This window comes from Asterias amurensis, chromosome 6, assembly GCF_032118995.1.
Source record: "Asterias amurensis chromosome 6, ASM3211899v1".
Lineage (NCBI taxonomy): Eukaryota > Metazoa > Echinodermata > Asteroidea > Forcipulatida > Asteriidae > Asterias > Asterias amurensis.
The window spans coordinates 7,484,890-7,501,226 of NC_092653.1; the positions used below are offsets into that span (position 1 = coordinate 7,484,890).

General features: G+C 39.6%; 1 protein-coding gene across 1 annotated transcript; it reads right to left on the reverse strand.

Moving 5' to 3' along the window:
- Window positions 1–1,881: 1,881 nt before the first annotated feature.
- On the reverse strand, window positions 1,882–16,304 carry LOC139939043 (uncharacterized). The gene is made up of 16 exons (XM_071934759.1): window positions 16,212–16,304; window positions 13,933–14,778; window positions 13,248–13,372; window positions 12,415–12,477; window positions 11,789–12,013; window positions 11,196–11,367; window positions 10,495–10,641; window positions 9,530–9,744; window positions 8,237–8,501; window positions 7,642–7,799; window positions 6,577–6,696; window positions 5,960–6,043; window positions 4,914–5,084; window positions 4,148–4,284; window positions 3,289–3,804; window positions 1,882–2,913 (listed from the first exon to the last, which is right to left on the reverse strand). The coding sequence occupies exons 2-16, from the start codon at window positions 14,594–14,596 to the stop codon at window positions 2,802–2,804; spliced, it is 3,174 nt and encodes a 1,057-aa protein (XP_071790860.1). The 5' UTR covers window positions 14,597–14,778; window positions 16,212–16,304; the 3' UTR covers window positions 1,882–2,801.
- Between the last annotated feature and the right edge of the window lie 33 nt (window positions 16,305–16,337).

Below are 16,337 nucleotides of genomic sequence, written 5' to 3' on the forward strand. Positions count from 1 at the left end.
TTGCCTGTGAAATATGCTTACAATAAGCGCAGATTTTTGTTGCAACCATATAGGGCCAGGGCCCAATTTCAAAGCTGTGAAACAGAAAATACTGCTTAGCAAATTCAAGCGGAAAAAAAATGATTGGGGCACCTGCTGCAACAATGAAAATAGGCAACCTGTTTCTGTTAAGCAACACTTGTATGTGTTTAGCAAGTTTTTGTGCTCTCAGGCTTTACAAATTGTTCACTGTTGTGTACACAAATATGTCTGAAACTCATAATGCCAGATGTTGTCACAAAGTTTGTTGATGAAATGAAGAACAAAAAAAGTGCTACTTTTTCGACCCCTCCTCCGCACATCAAGTGTGTGTTTGCCTGTGTGTATGGATGTGCAATAATATAATATTCATTGAAGCACCCCTCTCCAACACAACAGACACAACATGGTCATGCTCAAGATTTTTAAATAAGTTTGTATATTTTTGTGTCAATATTTCCTCTACCATTAGTTCCACTACAGAAATATCCACATTTCTAAAAACATTTCTAAGTTGCGCACAGCTTTGGACCTAGTCTTGGCCCAAGACGTCAGCGATCGATAGTGGATAGTGTACTAAGCTCAGTTGTAAATTTAACCCGCAGTCAAGTTGGTTAAATCATACTGTAGGTTGGTGTGCTATAGCCATTTACAACTGACGTCTTGGGCCAAGACTACTTCAGACCGAGTCACACTGCAGCGATAACGAAAACGGTAATGATCACGACGCAAAGAGAACTCATTCTATTGGTTGAATGAGCGTGAACCTATTCTGCGTGAAGCAGTTCAACCAATAGAATGAGTTCGCTTTGCGTCGTGATTGTTATCGTTTTCGTTATTGCTGCAGTGTGCCTCGGCCTTAAGATTAAAGATTGAAAATTAAAGACAAACCACTGAATCAAACACACTCAAAACATCATCGACCCATCAAGCAATGTTACAATCAATAAAAACAGAAAGAGTTTAATTGCTTTTCAACTACAAATAAACCATAACAGTGTTCATTTTGTATGTAAGGTTTTTTTGAATTCATTATGAATACAAATTTTAAAACATCTTGAAAATAAATACCACAACATTTGGTCTCAAATGACCTGAGAATATCCAAAGTATATTGAAACTTAAAAGAAGGCAGGAAAAGGTGAGAAATGAAAAGACAAAAAGAATTTCACACCTATAGGCATTTTGGTATAAGCCACTTGCGGCCACTACGGTCTCTTAAAGGAACACGTTGCCTTGGATCGGTCGAGTTGGTCTTTGAAAAGCGTTTGTAACCGTTTGTTATAAAATGCATATGGTTAGAAAGATGTTTAAAAAGTAGAATACAGTGATCCACACACATTTGCCTCGAAATTGCGTAGTTTTCCTTTTATTTTGCGAACGAACATTTTGACTCCCATAAATGGCCGACCGTGTTTGTTGACGAGGTAAAAGGAAAACCACGCAATTTCGAGTGATACTTGTGTGGATCATTATGTTCTACTTTTAAAATATCTTTCTAATCATATGCATTCTATAACAAACGATTACATACGCTTTTCAAAGACCAACTCGACCGATCCAAGGCAACGTGTTCCTTTAAGGTTAAAGCATTATAAGCACTTTGAGACACATGTAGATAAAGTGCTCTATTGTAAAAACATATGCACAAAATAACAAACCTGTGTATATTTGAACTCAATTGGACGCCGAAGTTGCGAGATAATAATGGAAGAAAAAACACCCTAGTCATACGAAGTTGTGTGCTTTCAGATGCTTGATTTCAGGACCTCAAAATCTAATTCATCTAAAAGCACACCACTTTAGTATGACAAGGGTGTTTTTTCTTTCATTATTATCTCGCAACTTAGACGACCAATTGAGCTTAAAATTTCACAGGTTTATTATTTAATGTATATGCTGAGATACACCAAGTGAGAACACTGGTCTTTGACAATTACCAAAAGTGTCCAGTGTATTAAACATAAGTGCATATAAAAGGCAAAGCAATATTATTTAAATTCATATTTCAAATGCAAACCGAACGAGCACACATTTTAAATTTGGTTTCAACTGCTCAAGTCAAAATGGGGATACCACATGCCATATATAATTTGTTTGTTTAAAGGCAGTGGACACTATTGGTAATTGTCAAAGGCCAGTCTTCTCACTTAGTGTATCTCAACATATACATAAAACAACCAACCTGTGAAAATTTGAGCTCAATCGGTCGTCGAAGTTGCAAGATAATAATGAAAGAAAAACCACCGTTGTCACACGAAGTTGTGTGCTTTCAGATGCTTGATTTCGAGACCTCAAATTCTAAACTTGAGGTCTCGAAATCAAATTCGTGGAAAATTACTTCTTTCTCGAAAAACTAAGTCACTTCAGAGGGAGCCGTTTCTCACAATGTTTTATACCATCAACCTCTCTCCATTACTCGTTACCAAGTAAGGTTTTATGCTAATATAATTATTTTGAGTAATTACCAATAGTGTCCACTGCCTTTAAGTACATCATCCTAACGTTATTGCCACTACACTGGACTGTCTAAACAATCAAGTATTTTTCCCCAGTAAAGCAACATATTAAACCAATGGCCCTTTTTCAAAACCACAGCTTGGGCTCCAGATTCGGTTCAGGTTAGCTAGGCCTTGTGGTTGTTTTGACATTTGCGCGTGCTTTGCGTATGTGCTCAGGGCTTTAGACGGGAGAACACAGCCTGTAGTCAAATCCCAAGCCAAAGCCGTGGATTAAAAAAGGGCCTATGTTGAACGCATGGGGTAACATCAGGTAAGGTCAAGTCAGGTCATATTGAACTCAGCCTTGTAGAGGTCATCCACACAATGACCCATGACCTCACTGACTTCACCGGAAACGTCTTTAATGATCTCGGAAACGATTTCATCAGCAACTCTGTCAGAAAGAAGAAGGATAAGAAAAAAGTTTGGTTACTTTGCTACCTATAAAAGGCGAAAATAATTCGAGACAAACGGCGATGGTGACTCTGATTATACTCAAGTCTTTTATTTTGTTGTCTTTGTGGCCGTGTCCGAATTAACGGCTACTGCTACGGCTATGGTTAGATTTCCTCATCACCATGCGTTGAGGTATCCTTAGCCACACACATAGCTGCCAATTCTGTTAAAGCCAGTTTCTTGGTTCTATTCTGATGTCTGATCACTCGTTTTGTTTGGGGTTTTGTTTTTGCACTGTATTTTGAAGTTTGTGCAATAAAAACAAAAATTATAAAAATTATCAGCGTCACTGGGTCTCTTGTTTTATACTCACTCTTCGACTAACTTCCATGGGTCAAAGGTACCATACGACCAGTGCGACGTGCTCTTCAGATGATGCTCAAAGCGCCCTCTACTGTCCTTGATGCGATTCATCATATCGCTCGGAATGAAGAGAGGGAACCGTGGCCTGTCCAGCATAGCAGGTCTGGTGTCCCGCTCGTGTCTGGTCGGTACGGAGTGGTGACCAGTGTACTGTGGTTCAGCTGCAGGTTGTGGTCGGGTACCAAGCAGACTCTGTAGAATCTTGGAATGGTTAGAAGGGTCCATGTGTTTTATTTCGGAATTTGTTTTACTGTCATCACCCTGGGATGGAGGCTGAGCATCCGTATCGGAGTCGTCTTCGCTTCTTGAGGTATAGTCCAAGAAGGTTTCTCTTTGTGTTGGGCGTCGGACAACTTCTTGAGGCTCGTTTGAGGAGACACTGGCAACGGAATGATGAGAACCCATGGGTATGTGTGAGTTTGTGAACTGCATGGAGGTGTGGGAGGTAGGGACAGCATCTGGAAAGCTGAATAAATAATTAAAAAAATAAAAATGTATGTAGGGACGGCATCTGGGAAGCTGAATAAGTAACTAAAAATAATAAAAATGTTGAGTTATCAACCACCGGTTCTGCTCCACACAAAAGAGACTTACACATGGCCCTACTGCAAACCTCACCCGATTATACACCATGCACAAATTCAAATCCTATTAAATTTATGTCAAGTTACCATGTGAACAACAATACCATGCAAAACAGAAATATAAGAACACAAGAGATACACACATAATCGAGTTACAATTTTTCAAATTACAATTTTGTTCAAATTTTAAAGTCAACACACTGTCATTCATAATGTGTTTTGCACCTTTCAAGGAAGTCCCCATCTAGTGGAGTACCCAGCATCCATCTGGCCTCCTTCTGTTGGATGGAGTCTCTTTGAAGGTCCCCCTGGTCAATGTATTCTACCCGCTTCCACCTTCTCCTGATCTCATCTTCTACAAGCTGCCATAAAAAAACAACAGGTGAAACAAAGATGGAAGTGTGAGGGACACAAATTGTGAAGAGGTTTTAAATTTGTTGATATTTTATGAGAGATCACTTTACATCACGGGGCCATGGATGGCCACTTCAAGGTGAGGACTATACATTAACTGATTTGGGCTATAGATCCAAACCAACTGTCAACAGGGGCATCGCCACCTACTCCTGGGGCTGAAACAGGGTTACCCCTTCACAGTCTGTAAGGATCTAGGCATGGGTATCATCCACTAGGAGCCTGGCTGGTAGAGCAGATCTGAATTACCTTCCCAATTATGGTTAAGTGCTTTGCCCAAGGGCACAAATTTCATTACCGGGTATCGAACCTACACTCTGCTGCTGCCAACATCAGAGCTTGCGTCCGTGCTCAGCCACGACACCAACATAGAATATAACAAAAACCCAGAAAGAAAAACAAATTGACAAATCATAAGCTTGATCAAAATAAGAAGCAAGAACATCACCTTTTAAACAACATTTTTTTTTAGTGATTCAGAAAAAATTGTTTATGCAGGATATTTGGTACAAGTATTATCAAGTTAAGCTTTCAGATTGAAAAATGATCACCCAGATGCTTCTTAAAGTCTTCGTACCTCCATGTTGTCCAGAGAGTGTAGTATTCCTTCCACAGTCGGAGCATCATGGAGTTGCCGAGCCTGCCGCTCCAGACGCTCATTGCTATCGATACGATGAAACTCCAGGGCTGTGTCTGCCAAGATGTCTTCAAGCAGGAGGTCGCTAAGAAGGTCTGCATTGTTGCTCGTCTAGGAAATCAATGAAAAAAACAGTAAGTGAGATAAATCTATGAGAATCAACTTATTTGAGTTTAAATTTGTATATTCGGTAGGGTGGAGAGGAGGGTTTATGTCCCAAAACTTTTCTTAAAGCCATTGGACACTTTCGGTAAACAGTATTTTCCAAAGGCCCACACTTTGTGTATCACAACTTATATATAAAATAACAAACCTGTGAAAATTTAGGCTCAACCGGTCATCGGAGGTGGGAGAAAATAACGGGAAAACCCACCCTTGTTTACGCACGTTTCGCCATGTCATTACATGTGTTTAAAATAAATCCGTAATTCTCGATATCAAGAATTGATAATAGTTTTAATGTTTACTCAAAAAGTAAAGCATTTCATGGAATAATATATCAAGAGAAGTCTTTCACCATTAACTTCTGTAAACCCTGTAGGTTATTTGTAAATCTGTGAACTTTTTTTTTCTGTTCCGAAAGTGTCCAATGGTTTTAAGTAAGAGCTGCTATGCATAACTTACTGATTTATTGATACCTCCACAGTGATATTCATTTAGCCATTTTGAACAGCAAAATATTTTATAAATGACCCAACGTTTTGACCCTAGCAGAGTCTTTCCTCGCAGTTTTTGAAAAAGACTCTACTAGGGTCAAACTGCAGGACTTTTTTGTGTTCATTTATACCATCGGTCCATTTGTTTGGCAAGCAGTTTGCAACAGCTAATTCTGTTTTCTCAAAATACTCTTCTTCGTGGAGTAGAGTATGCGTTCGAAACGTTGACACCAGACCGGCTCTTTTCAGAGCCAACACTCCCTCAACAGAGATTTATTACAAGTTTACTATTAGTTATAGTAAAGTCTTGTTCACAATTGCTCAACTTACAGCTTGCATAGCTCGTTGTGATAGTTGATGATGTAACGACTGCCTTGTGGAATACTGCTGAAGCTGCTGCTCCTTGGTCACAGCCTGGTAACAAGCACAGAATGGATGAGGGAGTTAAGTTAAACTAATTTAATTTAATTTTTTATTTATTCTGTTTGTGAAGCCAGAGACTCTCAGGAAAGCGAATTTACTCGCCTCCGTTTAACCATTAAGGTAATTTGGAAACAAATTTCAATAGGGGTTTTACGACTACGTTGTTTAAAGGGTCTATGTAACTTTTGTAGGACAAAAAACACAATGTCCACAGATTAACACTAAACTTACACAGTTTGAAGATAATGATAGTAGAAAGCTTCCCTGAATAAGCTTCCCTGAAAAATAATTTTCGTCTCATGAGACGAAAATTATTTTAATCATTTACAAACGTATTTTCATTACATTTTTTTACTCATTTCTCAAAAACTACAGCACCTCAGAAAATAAGATTTGAAGGGAAGCTTTCCACTAGTTTAATGTAAGCCATGGACATTTTGAAAAAGTACCCAAATCCTTTAATATCACAACCTTTCTTTTGAGGATTACTATCAGAAGTAAATAACGCTAACAAATAATAATACCTCTGCCTTATCAATAATGGGTTGGAGGCGTTCCTGGATGGCTTTCTCAGCCTCTTGGAGCCATTGATGAGGCACTGGTAGGTGGCCTTCGGAAGAACGTCCAGTGTTCAACTGCTTCCTCTGAAGAGAAAGAAAGTAACACATTAACATTGTTCAACTGCTTCTGTTTCACTTTGAATCTCGAATAAGGCACGGTAATGGTAGTGTTGGTTTACTCTCTTTGAATCAAGATAAAGCACATCACTAGCAGTTTCAGCTTCGTAGTGGTGGTTGTGATGGCTGATTTAGTCCGAGGAACGAAGAAGGTACAAAGTGCCTTGTAAGAAGGTATGAAGTATCTTGTAAGAAGGTATGACGTGTTTTGTAAGAAAGGACGAAGTTCATTGTAAGAAGGTATGAAGTGTCTTGTAAGAAGGTATGAAGTGTCTTGTCAGAAGGTACGAAGTGTTTTGAAAGAAGGTATGAAGTGTCTTGTAATTTAAGAAGGTACAAAGTGCCTTGTAAGAAGGTATGAAGTGTCTTGTAAGAAGGTATGAAGTGTCTCGTAAGAAGGTACGAAGTGTCTTGTAAGAAGGTACGAAGTGTCTTGTAAAAAGGTACAAAGTGTCTTGTAAGAAGGTATGAAGTGTCTTGTAAGAAAGTACAAAGTGTCTTGTAAGAAGGTACAAAGTGTCTTGTAAGAAGGTAAGAAGTGTCTTGTAAGAAGGTACGAAGTGTCTTGTAAGAAGGTACAAAGTGTCTTGTAAGAAGGTACGAAGTGTCTTGTAAGAAGTTATGAAGTGTCTTGTAAGAAGGTATGAAGTGTCTTGTTAGAAGGTATGAAGTGTCTTGAAAGAAGGTATGAAGTGTCTTGTAAGAAGGTATGAAGTGTCTTGTAAGAAGTTATGAAGTGTCTTGTAAGAAGTTATGAAGTGTCTTGTAAGAAAGTACAAAGTGTCCAAGGTACGAAGTGTTCAAAGTCACTTCCTACCTTGCAAAATCTACGTAGTGTTCAGGGTACGAAGTGGTAAAGGTACGAAGTGACACCTGACACCTTTTTAAGTAATAACAATCTTGAATGGATACCTGTTCAGCAGCTTCTCTATCCAGCCATGCCTGTCTGGCCGTTTCCCTCTGCATGAGTTCAGAACCAAATCCCCTGGATCTTCCTGCATCCGTCTTGTCTGGATCGTCTTCTTCCAAGTTGAAGATGACCTTCCTCCGCCTTGGGGAACGCTCTATGTCTGATGTGAAAAAAAAGAGAAAAAAAAGAGACATGTTTAGATTTCAAAGCCTTCAGAGAGTTTAATGATGAGGTGAGGTCTGCGGTAGCACCATGTGTAAATCTCTTTGGGATAGTGTTGGTTCAAAATAAAACATGTGGATGTATTTTCAATAAACAGCTCAACTTTCAGCCCCTTAATCTCAGTTTCATTCTCTCACGTCTCTTGGTGTTTCTACTTTCACAACTTTTGGACCAAAGGTGGTATCAACATGAGGTTTTTAATAGTATTAAAGCACAGATAATGTTTTTTTTCTCATGTATAAAAAACTGACAAACATCATGGGTCAACCAAAGACTCATTTTGCTTGAATCAAGCGTAAAGAGTCGTTCATCGACCCATGTCATTTTTGATCACATCACATATGTGTTAGATTGACCACACTAGGAATACGATACCTTTGATCAACCCTTCATCATCGGAAGACACGACAGTGGCAGGAGGTCTTGGCGATGCCTTGTGGAAGCTCCTTGGTGACCCTGGTGGGGTCCAGACAGGCTTAGCCCTAGTCTCATCCATGGGCTTGTCGGACCCTTGGTCCTGGCCGACGGCGCTGCTGATGATGACTGGCTCTCGATGTTTAAGTTTAGAGGCGACTGTCTCCTGGGTGAAGTGGGCGTCACGTGACATGGCTCTGACTCGCTGTAGTCTCTCTCTGTCAGCCTGCCAAAAATAATAATTATAATAATAAAAACCAGTTTTTGATATAGCGCTTTTCACACTCGAAGGGCATCTCAAGGCGCTTCCAACATTATTACCCCTGGTCACTGGGCCTTAAATCATTCCTTAAGTCATCTCAGCTCCCTGGGGAGTATACAGCCTGTGCAATAAATATGCGCTACTTGGTTAAATCAATCACAAGAATCATCTCTGCCCTCACAGGTACCCATTTACCCCAGGATGGAGAGAAGCATGTAGTTTTGCTGAACAGAATCACAAAAGCTTGAGTTCGGTGCTCTTATACGGTCGGCCACGACTCCCTACTCATTTAACTTCAAAAGTTCAATAAATACTTCACTCGACATCATGAGGGCTTTGGGCATTAACTGAAATGTGTTTTTTGTGTGCTAATTTAACCCTTTCCATACCGTAGACAATGTAAGTCAACTGTACTCATACCCTCTCTTTCTTACCACAGGAGACTTTACACAAACAGCACTTAAACCCTCTTCCATTACACAGGCGACTTTAGTAGACCAAGATCACACACACACAAAAAAACACTCCAAGCCTGAGCACAAATAACAAGTTTGATATGTAGCTGTAGTTTGTCTATGACCCTTTTCGAAACCACGGCTTCTGCGTTGGATTTGGCTCAGGCTAGATTGGCCCTGCGGTTGTTTGGACAATTGCACGTGCTTTGCGTACGCGCTCTGGGCTTCAGACGAGAGGGCGGAGCCTGAAGCCGAATCCAAAGCCAAAGCTGTGGTTTCGAAAAGGGCCTATGTTCACCCTACTCACCCAGATTTACAATGGTTGCAAAGAGAAATATTGGATCTTTCCAATGATGGTAAAATGATGGTTGCAATAAGGTTGCTATCACTGTACTAAGGGAACTATTTGCTGGAAAGGGCAAATAGTCTGGAGAACTTTCGGTATATATTTGAGTCAGCATGTATTATTAACACTGCACACAGGGGACTCGACAAAGCTGGTATCACAACGATGAAGTACAAGGATTGCATACAGACCTTTAATTTGGCAGGCAGAATGAGGCTTCTGGTTGCGGGTGGTGGCCCCTTGGCAGGCAGCTTCCTGCGAGGTTTAGAGGTAGCTTGAGTGGTGTTGGGCAGCACCCTTGATGAGGGTTGGGAGGGGCGGGACCCTTGGCTGGGTTGCCCTGCCCTAAGGAGGGCCTCTAATCCTGCTCGCAGTGCGGCATTCCTCTCTGGGCTACCAGGTGTTGCTGTGAACATTAAACAAAAAACAGGGGTTTGCGCCATAATGCTTTAAATTTGTTTACATAAACAAATTCCCAAAACAATGGTAATTTTTTATCACAATTTTCAGAATGCTCTATTTTTGCAAATAATTGTGTGCAAATAATAAAAAAACAAAACGAGCAATATGCTTCTAAATTGTTTTCACAGAACTTGGGAAAAACCTGAGTATACAGTGCTTACACACAACATTTAGAAGTTGGTATTTTTATCCAGAAAGGGATTTTTGGAAGAAGAAAAAAAAGGAAAACTTTGATGTTCTGTTGCAAACGGATGTAAAAAGGTCATGCCAAAAATAAAAGGGTTTTGGCCAAGATGTGAATCCTACTAACTGTGAAAGAAGACGTATGTAATATAATTTACCAGTAGAAGTTTCAGCTTCATTAACGCAGTTCTTTTAGTAATAAAAAAGTGAAATTCACAGAGCAATGTTTCAGAAGAGTCGTGTAAATCGGTGTACATGCTAAAATCATTTTTGTCTCACTGATACAAAAATTATTTTTGAGAAACTGTTTTACTCATTTCTCAAAAACTACAGCATCTCAGCAAGTAATATTTTAAAGGAAGCTTTCTACCGTTATTATCTTTAAACCGTGTAAGTTAATGTTAATCTGTGGAAGTTTACGTTTTGTGTCCTACAAAAAGGTACCCAAACCCTTTAAGATCTAAACATAACAATGATGGGAGTCTCCAATTATTTATCACTTAAGCCTCACCTCTACTGATTCCAATGGTTTGTCTCAACCTCTCTACTGTTTTTAGACTGGGCGTGGTACGGGGTGTGGCAAGGGGTGTGTCTCTGTGTAGATCCCTCACAGGTGTCTCTCGGACTCTGCCTTGATAAGGGTAGGGATGACTTGGATCTTCATAAAAAACAACAAGTTGAACAATTTGAATAAATGGCTTAACTAGAGCTGATCAAAGTAAGGGTTAAAGGCAGTGGACACTATTGGTAATTACTCAAAATAATTATAAGCATAGAACCTTACTTGGTAACAAGTAATGGGGAGAGGTTGGTAGTATAAAACATTGTGAGAAACGGCTCCCTCTGAAGTGGAGTAGTTTTCAAGAAAGAAGTAATTTTCCACGAATTTGATTTCGAGACCTCAAGTTTAGAATTTGAGGTCTCAAAATCAAGCATCTGAAAGCACACGTGTGTGACCATGGTGCGACAAGTTTTTTTTATTCATTCTCACAACTTTGACGACCGATTGAGCTCAAATTTCCACAGGAAATTTTATTTTATGCATAATATGTTGAGATGCACCAACTGTGAAGACTGGTCTTCGACAATTACCAATAGTGTCCACTGGCTTTAAAGTAAATGGCTTACAACAAGGTGATTCGCATCTCTCAGATTACTTTCTAGATATTTCTTTCAAGATCTCACTTTTCAATGGAGTCTCTTTACTCATACCTGATTCCCTTGGAACCCTGACAGCTTGAGCTCTTTGCCTGGGCTTACTGTGAGGCCTGGCGTCACCCTCAAAGGCTAGTCGTCTCCTTGGTACAGGAGAAGGTTCGCGTGTTTGCTTAGACTTCTGCCTTGGTGACGTGCTGATCTGCTTAGCCAAGGCATCTTGGAAATCCTGAAAAAAACAAAAAAACAGTGGCAGTGGTGAACTCAAATATCATTCTTTTGTCGTCTTTGCCTCATGAAATAGAATAATCCCAGATTTCACCGATTGAGTATATTATATGACCATCGTCATCAATCGGCAAAGACCTGTGTCCGTATCATCCTCAGATTGTAATGGGGGCGCACACCATCACCTGTTCTCTTTCAATCACTGCTCTATGACAGTACCCTCAAATGCATCCAATATTTGTATAACAGTTTTGTTGTCTCTAACAATGACAGAGGGTTAACACCAATGCATAAAGTTCTATGAAGGAGTCAGTCTAAAACGCTGTGTCTAAAACGGCTCATAGCTCTGGCTGGATTAACAAAAGCGTCAGAGCATGATACTAGCAACGGTCGTAGCCATAGGCCCATCCGCCAATTCTAACCTGGGCCTGTTCCAAAATATTGAGAACCCCTTCAGGAACGCCTGTCTCTTCCACGTCAAGCTGTGAACAGCACAGCGAGAGCTGACGGATGAGTAGGGCCAACTCTTGGTAGTGGGGAGGCAGACCGCTACTGGTGTCAATCTCAGCAGGGAGATGGTGAAGGAAGGACTGCAGGGCCCGGACAGCTCCGCGATGGGCAGCTGCCAGACGGTTCAGCGCTCGGCTCTGTAACGTTGTGAGAGTCAAATGAAAATAGATCTTGTGAATTCCATCGTCTAAATCTCAAATTGCACAGGAGAATGCACCGACTTTCAACTCCCTTTGCATTTTGGCTGGGAACTTTCCTATTACCGTACAAATATTACAGTAATTAGTACAAATTCAGCCTTTGAGAAAGACTCTGCTATGGCATAATTGTCAGGAAATTAAATAGTTTTTTGCATAAGTTCTGATAAGATTTGTAAGTTAAGCCTTACAATGTGTGGTCCATTTGATTTGAGCAAACTGTTGAGAATTCTAAGACTTCTATAGATTTAGATAAATGCAAGTGATATTTCGCATGGGTTGACGCCAACTTTAGCTTTCAAGATTCTTTCAAGCCTTGTTCCTTCCTTTTCTTCCTGTACCTTTTTTGTGTGACGGACTTTCCCGGGTCCAAGTTTATCCAGTTCCTCTTGAATTTCTCTCACCTATTTAAGAAAAAACAAAGAGAGTGAGAGAGAGAGAGAGAGACAGACAGACAGAGAAAAGAAAATATTCAGTAAAATTACAATAAAACAAAACAGTTAAATGGCTTGAAGCTGTTGGTCACATGTGTTGTGTAATGCACGAAAAGGAACCCAGTGCACATATCAAAAAGGGAAGGGGTTCGCCCCGGTGTTCCTGGTCTGATTAGCTGCATAGTGCGACACAGCAACTTGTAAACCATTACATGGTGCTATGTAAAGGAATTGGTCTCATTCTTTACTCCAAGCTTCACAATACCTTACAAGAAAATACTGAATGTTGAAGCACCTTGAGCGTCACTGAGTAATGGATATGAGCGCTGTATAAGAAGCCACTGTTAAAGGCAGTGGACACTATTGGTAGTTACTCAAAATAATTATTGGCACAAAACCTTACTTTGTAACGAGAAATGGGGAGAGGTTGGTGGTATAAAACATTGTGAGAAACAGCTCCCTCTGAAGTGACCTAGTTTTGGAGAAAGGAGTAATTTTCCACGAATTTGATTTCAAAACCTCAAGTTTAGAAACTTGAGGTCTCAAAATCAACCGTCTAAACGCACACAACTTCGTGTGACAAGGGTGTTTTTTTCTTTCATAGTTATCTTGCAACTCCGACGACTGATCGAGCTCAAATTTTCGCAGGTTTGTTATTTTATGCATATGTTGAGATACACCAAGTGAGAAGACTGGTCTTTGACAATTACCAATAGTGCACACTGTCTTTAACCAGTTACCTGTTGCTGAAGCGAGTAGAGGAGTCTTGCTGAACGACTGGCTTGCTCAGCGACCCTGGCTGCTCTCCTTGGATCATCCTCTGTAGCTTCTTCATCCTTCTTGTTGACAGCCTTTTGCTGTGATGCTGAGAAATATTCAAGGGAAAAAAGACAATTTGCAATAAATATGTTTTAGAACATGAAGTAGAGCCATGTTTATTTTATTGACGACATTGGACACTATTGGTAATTGTCAAAAATCAGTCTTCTCACTTGATGTGTCTCAACATATGCATAAAATAACACACCTGAGAAAATTTGAGCTCAATCGGCCGTCGAAGTTGCGAGATAATAATGAAAGAAAAAACGTCTTTGTCCCGCAACTTGTGTGCTTTCAGATTCTTGATTTCGAGAACTCAAAACTTTAAATCTGAGGTCTCAAAATCAAATTCGTGGAAAATTACTTCTTACTTGAAAACTACGTTACTTCAGAGGGAGCCGTTTCTCACAATGTTCTCCATTACTCGTTACCAAGTAAGGTTTTATGCTAATAATTATTTTGAGTAAATACCAATAGTGTCCACTGCCTTTAAGCATTCATTTAGCATTTTTGTACAGGTGTTCCATTATTTTTGAATAAAGATGTGAAAAACACATTCTGTCAAACTACACTTCCAAATGGTTTCTTTAGTCAGTTCAGATCTACCTTTGATAGAAAGTTCCTCCACTTTCTTAATATAGGTTCTCAGCTCCAAACGCAGTCTCCTGATTTCCATGGCTTGTTGGCTGTTAGGGCTCAATGCAACATCTTTCCCTGGAGAAGCCTCCTCTCTGATTTGCCTTCCTCTTCTATCATCATCGTGTTGATCCATCTTCGCTTTCAAGACAATTCCATAGGTATTCGCTGAGCGTGACGAGCCATTCCTTCCGTGTTTCTTCTTAGTTTTCGTCGGGGTCTGCGTTTCGACAGTCCGCCGATATTCATTTGGATTTCTGTATCGTTCTTGAACTCTCACATTTGTGTTCTTGAGCTGTCGACGACTCTTTCCAGACGGGCTTCGCTTGGTTTTAGTCTTTCTCTCCTGGTTGGTTTGTTGTGGGGATTCATTTATTATCGGAGTTTGTTTCTTGCTGAGCATGTGCTTTAGGTCATGCTTCGCTAATCGAATGGCCATCGACAGCCTATCCTCAGAGATGGAAGTAAATTTTACAGAAGGCTCAATCCGTTCTTCAGTGCCACTTTTCTTGGCTCCCCCACCTCCCAGTTTCTCGATGACGAGGGGTCCAGGGTTGTGGTAGCGGGCTGCTAGGTTGCCTGGCATGCTTGGCATGTCAAGATTAAACTGCAGCTGGTTCTGGTGGTGAAGCATGGTGGAAGTTTGAAATGGTTGTGAAAAAAAGGTACTTTTTTCCAATGTCCTTTTTCCAATGGCGTGACAGATCTGTCTTCAGATTATTGTTTGTAAGCCTTATTCATCTTACAGTTACCAATGTCATCCATTTTGTTGTTTCCATTATCATTATGTCATCTTGAAGTTGTAGACCCTGTTAACTTAAAAAAAAAACAAAAAAAAAACATAAATTATTTTAGATAACCATTATGCAACGAGTGACTTTTTAATTAAATGTGAGAAAATAATGTTCGCTGTTGCAAACTGTATTTCTACATGATTAGAAGTACATACATACAATGTAGACATGGTAGAATCTAGTCGTAGTTGTGATAACTAACCCTCTTCCCGACAGCAAAGAGGGTTACGTTTTTCGCAACTATTCTAGACAGTCCTGTATAAAAGGTTTGTTCCGTTATCGTCTCAACGGACGATAGCAGAACGGACCTAGGTCATAGTTCAAGGAGTAAGTACAATGAATATACCTGTAACTTCTAGTGTTAAAGCTATTGGACCCTTTCGGTAAACAGTGTTGTCCAAGGCCAACACTTTGTGTACCACAACTTCTACATCAAATAACAAACCTGTGACAATTTAGGCTCAATCGGTCATCGGAGTCGGGAGAAAACAACGGAAAAGCCCACCCTTGTTTCCGCGCGTTTCGCCGTGTCATGACATGTGTTTAAAATAAATCCGTAATTCTCGTTAACGAGAATTTATATTGTTTTGCTGTTTTCTCAAAAAGTAAAGCATTTCATGGAATAATATTTCAAGAGAAGTCTTTCACCATTGCCTTCTGTAAACCCTGTAAGTTATGTGTAAATCCGTGATTTTTTTTTTTTTTTTTTTCTGAACCGAAAGGGTCCAATTGCTTTAAGTATCTACACGGTTGAAGTATAAGTAAATAATTTAAGTAAAGTAGAACAGTTTCTCAACTCAGAATTTGAATTTTTTGTTGAATCCCTCTCTCATGTCTCTCTCTTTCTAAAAAACCAATACTTCAATTTCAAAGGAAATGTTTCTCAAAATGCAATACATTACATTACATGGGACGTTGGTAAAACGGGGAACAATTGCGGAACGACGGAACGATGTCACATATTAAATTGCACGTAGGCCTACTGCACTGATGACTGACAAAAAGGGATAACTTTCCATGTAGCGCCACCACTTTTATACACATTTTTACAAAAAGGGATATCTCATTGAGGTAAATTATTGATACTAAAATACTATATTATGTTTCGTTATATACATTACATTACAAAAAGCTGTAGTAAGTAGTAGTGCTTCTTAACAATTAGTTGCGATAACGTAACAGTCAGATAGTTATACAACTATTCTAATTTTGTAGATTTTGTTACGGCTGCATAACCAAGCAAATGTTTACAACACAACACGATGAGATGTACGATTACATTACAAACACTAAAACTTATAAAACATTAAACAGACAATTCGAAAAGTGTAAAAACAAAATGAAAACAATCATATTGTCATTGAAGTTTTATTGGTCATGATGAGTTTGCCTTTGAAGTGGTACCGGCATTCTAATTAATATATTTTTTCATGAATAGTCGTGGTTTATACTTACCTCTCATGTTGGTAATTAATCATGACTTAATGAGGAAATTCAGGCTACTTTTTATTCAATTTAATTTGCGCGGCACTCTCTCCACACGGCGGAACAAATCATGAGCAGCATCTTCGCTCTCAAATA

Excerpts from the sequence above, each read along its gene's own strand:
- LOC139939043 (XM_071934759.1), bottom strand. The coding sequence starts at position 14,596 with ATGCTTCACCACCAGAACCAGCTGCAGTTTAATCTTGACATGCCAAGC. Across the intron at positions 6,697-7,641 it reads ATAGAGAAGCTGCTGAACAG|AGGAAGCAGTTGAACACTGG; the intron begins GTATCCATTCAA and ends CTTTCTCTTCAG. Across the intron at positions 5,085-5,959 it reads CACAACGAGCTATGCAAGCT|ACGAGCAACAATGCAGACCT; the intron begins GTAAGTTGAGCA and ends TTGATTTCCTAG.